The sequence below is a fragment of the Dysidea avara genome, chromosome 3 (assembly GCF_963678975.1).
Source record: "Dysidea avara chromosome 3, odDysAvar1.4, whole genome shotgun sequence".
Lineage (NCBI taxonomy): Eukaryota > Metazoa > Porifera > Demospongiae > Dictyoceratida > Dysideidae > Dysidea > Dysidea avara.
In genome coordinates this window covers 41,982,435-41,988,433 of record NC_089274.1, presented here as the reverse complement: position 1 = coordinate 41,988,433, position 5,999 = coordinate 41,982,435, and the positions used below count along the sequence as shown (strand labels likewise).

The following is a 5,999-nucleotide window of genomic DNA, read 5'->3' as shown; positions in this document are numbered from 1 at the left end:
GGTAATTTGTAATGGAACTTGTGAATTGTATTTACTGTCGTACCTGCTGCAGTTGGATAAAGACTGATAAATGACAAAATTGATTTGATACTGTCATGGCCGGCCAAGGAGACATTGATTTACTAGCTGTACCTATTGTGGTTTTAATATATTTACAGAATTTAATTCATTACAAATATAATTATAGAAATTATTTAATTAAGGTAGCCACAGATTATAGGAAAGTAAAAAAGTACAGTAGTATAGTAGCCAATATATGGTTGAAATAGGCTTAGTATAGTCTGATAATACACTGCACTATACTAGTGATTTAATCTCTAATATATGGCTGTCTTAAATGTATTCAATAAACTTGTTATAGTAAAATCCTAATCTATTAATATATGCTGTACTATTTCATTCCAATACTAACATAATAAGACTGTTATAGACCTTATTATTCTGAGCTTTTTTCACAGTGCTTGTAGGTTAGGTAATCCTAAGGCTGCAGCACATGTTGCTGTCAGACCTTCAGTGCTGGTCACTGTAAAGTGCTAATAATAATAATAAAATCAATACCTGGGACTTATTTTTCATGAAAGCATGCAATGGTCGCATCATATTCAAGCTATGTGCATTAAAGCAAACAGATCCTTAAATTTTCTTCGGCGCAACTTAAGTAAATGTAGTAGTAATGTCAAGCAAAATGCCTACATTACCATTATAAGACCATTGTTAGAGTATGCAGCTTGTGTCTGGGACCCTTATCATGAATACTTAATATATGACATAGAAAAAATCCAACGATGTGCTGCAAGATGGGTCCTTTCTGATTTTAGTTGGTACAGTAGTGTGACAGATATGTTGAATTTCCTTGAATGGCCAACCCTACAAGAGAGAAGACACATTAATAGGTTAAGCCAATTTCACAAAATTGTTCATCAGCTTACTCCTTCCATACAGCTACCATCTTATTTCTTACCAACTCAGTATCCAACTAGACAGCTTCATCAACATCGATTCATCAGTTCCACTGTATCGTATCAGAAAAGTTTCTTTCCGAATACTTTAAGAGAATGGAACACTTTACCTAACAACTTTATTGAAGAGCAATCCACAGAAATTTTTACCAACCACCTTGTCTTCACACAATAAATAATCTTATGTATGCATGTATGTGTTAAATGTTTTTTTTCTGTTTGTAATTACCTGGGTCAATTATCAGCTATGCTGTCTCGACCCAGTATATAATCATAATCATAATCATTATGAAGCAGATAAAAACACCATTTTTTCTGAAGCATTTTGACCATTTTTAGAAGGAGCAGGGGTGTAGCGTAAGCGACCGAATGTCGACCGGTATCTTATGTCGACCACAGGTGTTTACAAAGTCGACCACAGAAATGACTTGAAGTTATCCGTAAATTTACTGCTCTTGAATTGGCGCGTATTAAAAAGGCTATGGCGCGTAAGAGGAAGAAGAAGCGAAGAGAAAGACGCCTGAATAATGTACAAAAACCGGCCAGTAAAAGGCCATCGAAGCTACGACAATGGACTGATGATGGTATGGTACGCGCATTGAATGCCGTACAGTCTGGCATTCTTGGCGTTAATGAGGCAGCACGAGATTACAAAATACCACCGACAACATTGAAAGACAGGTTGTCTGGGCGAGTTATTCATGGCAACAAGATGTATCATCCTGACCATCTCCCTCCTGGTTAGTACAACTTTGCATTCTGTGTGATTATGTATGTACATGTTTACTTTGGTGCTGTAGAGATTTTGGATGCTGATGTTGTGACCGTGGGTACTGCTACTGGCTCTACAAGCACCATGGGTATCGCTACTGGCTCTACAAGCACTGTGGGTACTGCTACTGGCTCTACAAGCACCGTGGGTACTGCTACTGGCTCTACAAGCACCGTGGGTATGGCTACTGGCTCTACAAGCACCGTGGGTACTGCTACTGACTCTACAAGCACCGTGAGTATGTCTACTGGCTCTACAAGCACCGTGGGTACTGCTACTGGCTCTACAAGCACCGTGGGTACTGCTACTAGCTCTACAACTGCAAGATCTCCTTTTTCAGAGCTCCTCGTATATCCAACTCCTACACAAAGGAAATCGAAACCAAAGAGCTGTGCCCGGGTTTTGACTAGTGCAAAATCTATTGCTATGCTGGAAGAGAAAGCCCGTAAAAAGCAAGAAGAAATAGACTTAAAAGACAAAAAGAAAAAAGAAAGAGAGGCAAAGAAAGTTCTTCGAGATGAAGAAAAGAAGCGCAAAGTGCAGGAAAGAGAGCAGAAGAAGGCTGAAAAGCAAAGAAGGTTGGACCAAAGAAACAATTCTGGATCAAAAAGGCAAAACGCATCATCACACAGTCAGAGAGCAGCGAAACGGCAACGAGAAGACAATTGTCCTGAAAGTGGTATTCAGCATTGTGAGATTTCAGAGGATGAATGTGCTGTTTGCTTTGGGCTGCACGAAGAGGACCCAGAACAAGTCGAGTGGCTGAGGTGTACCAATGAAGATTGCAATGTGTGGAGCCACACCGATTGTCTTGAAAATTGTGATGGTGTGTACGTTTGTTATGCCTGTGGAACCCTACTCATGTAGTATTGCTTACCCTACACTCTTGTGTTAGAATACTCCATTGATACATGTTGTACATATTGTTTATAACATTATAATAAAAACACACTGCTTAATTAATGTCAACATGTGCTGCGGTTGTGACAATCTGAATGGAAATGGGATACAGGAAGCTTAACAAGGCCGGGAATCACGCTGTGGGGAGCCTCAAATTAAAGGAAGTGGTTATAGCGACTATTACACTTACTTAATTCATAGTAGCTGCGTTAATCTGGCGATGAAAGATCATCTGAACGAAGGCGAAGGTCTCCTTCGCGTTCACACAACAGCTGACTCCCGAAAACTCTAGAATACAATATTAACACAACACTATTTTTAGTAACACTATATATGGACTTACACCTTACTATTTATAGAACACCATAGTATGAATAATAGTGAAATTCCGTACATGTAATTACTATGGCAAAGGGGAAAACCAGGGTGGTCGACATTGAGATATTGGAAAATGTATAGCGGTCGACTTAATATATCCATGGTCGAAAATGGAAACAAATGGAGAGAAAGGAAATCGCTTGTCACTACTTTTTGTCACGTAGAAACACAAGGAAATTATTCAAACATCACACTAATTCGTATACAAGATCTAATTTTTATAGTAACAGAGTAATCAATGACTGGAATTCATTACCCCAATCTATTGTTGATTCTCCCTCTGTCAATGATTTTAAAACACTGCTGGACAGACACTATAGTAATTGCTTATTTGATTTTGTATAGTAATTAGAATAGCTAAGTACATAATAATTATTAATTTTGTTTATGGATGTACAGGCATAAGCCTTTATCCTTAAAATACAAATACAAATACAAATAGAAACTGTTGTTTAAGTACAGGCAGAGACTATGCTTGTACTAAGGCCACACCAAGTCAAACCTTAGTTTCTGGTCACCCGCCCGCATGGAAAACTGGAACCCCAGTTTATGAGGACTATTATTAATATTACAGGCGCTTAAGTGTACGTGACCAAGGACAGCGATTTTTAAACACTGCAAAAGATCGAGATACTCTAATAGAGCAGTCACACTACCCTTAACTTTAATACTAGAATAGACAGATACTACTATAACGTTTTTGACTTGTCCTTGATTAGCTATATAGCTATTAGTAATGCTTCTGTTGCCAGTAAGTAACTTCAGTACAGTATGTATGTAGCATTGATCACTATCCTAATGATCAGATATACCACAGCTTAAACTTTCCTAACAATTCAGATGTGGTCCTCTAATGATTAATCTAGTAACTCTTCTAGTGGATCTAAACTTGGACTTCCTTATCACTGATCACTGATATACTGACTAGAAATCCGGTAACATTTGGTGAGCTCAAACTTCAACTTTTCCATGATTAAATAATTGCAAGTATGGTCCTAAATTAACAAGTGCATGGCATCCCTTAGTTAAAACATTAACTTAGCTTTCCCACATGATCACTGAAAAACACTATAGCCTGGAGCACTCAACAACTCAACTCAAAACTTTGACAGCTACTTTACTGAAGGTTTACTGTATAGAAGGCTGGAAACACATGCATATATAGTTGACTAAGACTTCACATTTGAAAGAGTTTCTGATGTGTTAATATAGTTTTGGATTATTATTAGCTAGCTAATAAATAATAATTTCCTGACATAGCTAATGAAACATTTCATTTGTAAAGCAAAAGTAGCTACATGAGCAGACCTTTCCTTAGTGTTAGCTACACATTGTTGTGCTCAGCAGTGTAGCTAGCCATCAACAATTTTCCTGGTGCACTTTGCAGAAGCATAATTAACTACTTATGCTATAAGAATGTTGGTTAAGCTTGGTTGTAAACTCAATATGAAATGGGTAAATTGAGCAAAATTAATAACATTACAGTATTACTGGTGTATATGTAAGAGTCTACGATAGTCCTGAAGTCCTGATCATCCGCCCGCCCGCATCCTTTTGTTGGCTAGGGAGTGACCAGAAACTAAGGTATGACTTGGAGTGGCCTAAAGGTATTGTAAAACTAATAAATCGTAGTGCGCCTGGTATAGTACGGGCACCGCCGAAGGTAAGCGGATGCTGGTCGACAATCGATCGCTTACGCTATGCACGATTTTTTAAAGGTGCATGGTTTCCAAATTTAGGTGCAAGTTATAGGTGCAGGGATCTGGGGGTACAGTCCCCAACTGCTGGCCAATTATGCATATTAAAATGCTTCAGATTTATAATTTCATGGATGACATAAATACATGCTTGCAATTCCCTTTAAGTCCTAAATGCATGCATGCAGTTATGCTTTATGGCTGGTTAGACATTGTAGTGATCCAATGAAAAGAAAAACTGATTTAGCTGTTACAATTTATGTTATTCATCAAAGCCCATTTTAAATTATATTTTCAGATTGTAGGTTGAGTACCTCTGTATGTGGATAACTATTCACTGAATAATTACATAGCCTTTATACAGTAATTAGTCGTATGATTTAGTCAGCTTGTAGCTAGCTCACTCACTGCTACTATGCATGGCAATCAGATTCATTTGCTGCAGACACCACCACCATGAGATAATTAGTTTTGCATCAAATTAGAAAATTCACACAACAGCAAAATTATTTGATAGGAGGCTCAAGGAAGTGACTGTAGCATTTATGCTGACAAACAACTGTAAATTATTAAGTAACTGCAGACTGGCATGGTTCAATATCTTCACTCAGCAATGTAACCTCCTTGAACACCTCTGGTTATGAGCCTGTGATATTCAATGTGTATATAGGTGTAATAATCCTGTAACAGTAAAACTTGTTTATATATTCTAGTCACATTGGGGCAAAACTTGTTAAGCAGGTGACTCATAGTGCATTATAAGCTGGTCATTTCATACACAAAATTGATATACATTTGGCGATTTTTGAAGTATCAAATCTACATAACAATCTACAGCAATGTGATGTGTGCTTGTCCATATTGTTTGTTTGCACAAGCCATATATTTACAATGGAGATGGAACACTGCATTAATTTTTACTGCAATATAGATTTCCTCTTTCAGAGGCAAAATATATAAATGGAAGCAGACCTGTTGGATCCAAATATTTGTCTTTATTATGGAGGTTTTCACTGTAATAATTGTGACCAGATTTGTGAAAAAGGGTCTTCCACACACATCCAATTTACCAACTTTGAATGCTTTGAAATTTGATCAGTATAGTGAGCACCAACATACGTACCATAATAGATGAAGGTTGATATGTGACTGTCTTTATCACTAAGTTATGGTCTTCCAAGTTCATTGGATTGGATGTCTGTGGAAGACCCTTTTCACAAATCCGGTCACATACTGATGAACCCATTAAAATTTAGTCATTATGTGCACATAGCTATCAATATTATATTATTA

The 5,999-nt window shown here is 37.4% G+C and overlaps 1 protein-coding gene and 1 long non-coding RNA gene across 2 annotated transcripts; one reads left to right on the top strand and one right to left on the bottom strand.

The window, feature by feature from the left end:
• Positions 1-1,320: 1,320 nt before the first annotated feature.
• Positions 1,321-2,690, top strand: LOC136251037 (PH domain-containing protein DDB_G0287875-like). Its single transcript, XM_066043415.1, has 2 exons — positions 1,321-1,699; positions 1,760-2,690. Exons 1-2 carry the CDS (start codon positions 1,441-1,443, stop codon positions 2,596-2,598), a joined length of 1,098 nt encoding a protein of 365 aa, XP_065899487.1. The 5' UTR covers positions 1,321-1,440; the 3' UTR covers positions 2,599-2,690.
• On the bottom strand, positions 2,640-3,415 carry LOC136251038 (uncharacterized). Its single transcript, XR_010698889.1, has 2 exons — positions 2,822-3,415; positions 2,640-2,769 (listed from the first exon to the last, which is right to left on the bottom strand). It is a non-coding gene; the product is annotated as an uncharacterized lncRNA (long non-coding RNA).
• Positions 3,416-5,999: the final 2,584 nt, after the last annotated feature.

Bases quoted from the DNA above. Each gene is read 5' to 3' on its own strand.
- LOC136251037 (XM_066043415.1), top strand. From the start codon at position 1,441: ATGGCGCGTAAGAGGAAGAAGAAGCGAAGAGAAAGACGCCTGAATAAT. The intron at 1,700-1,759 runs GTTAGTACAACT...TTGGTGCTGTAG, and splicing joins TCCTGACCATCTCCCTCCTG to AGATTTTGGATGCTGATGTT.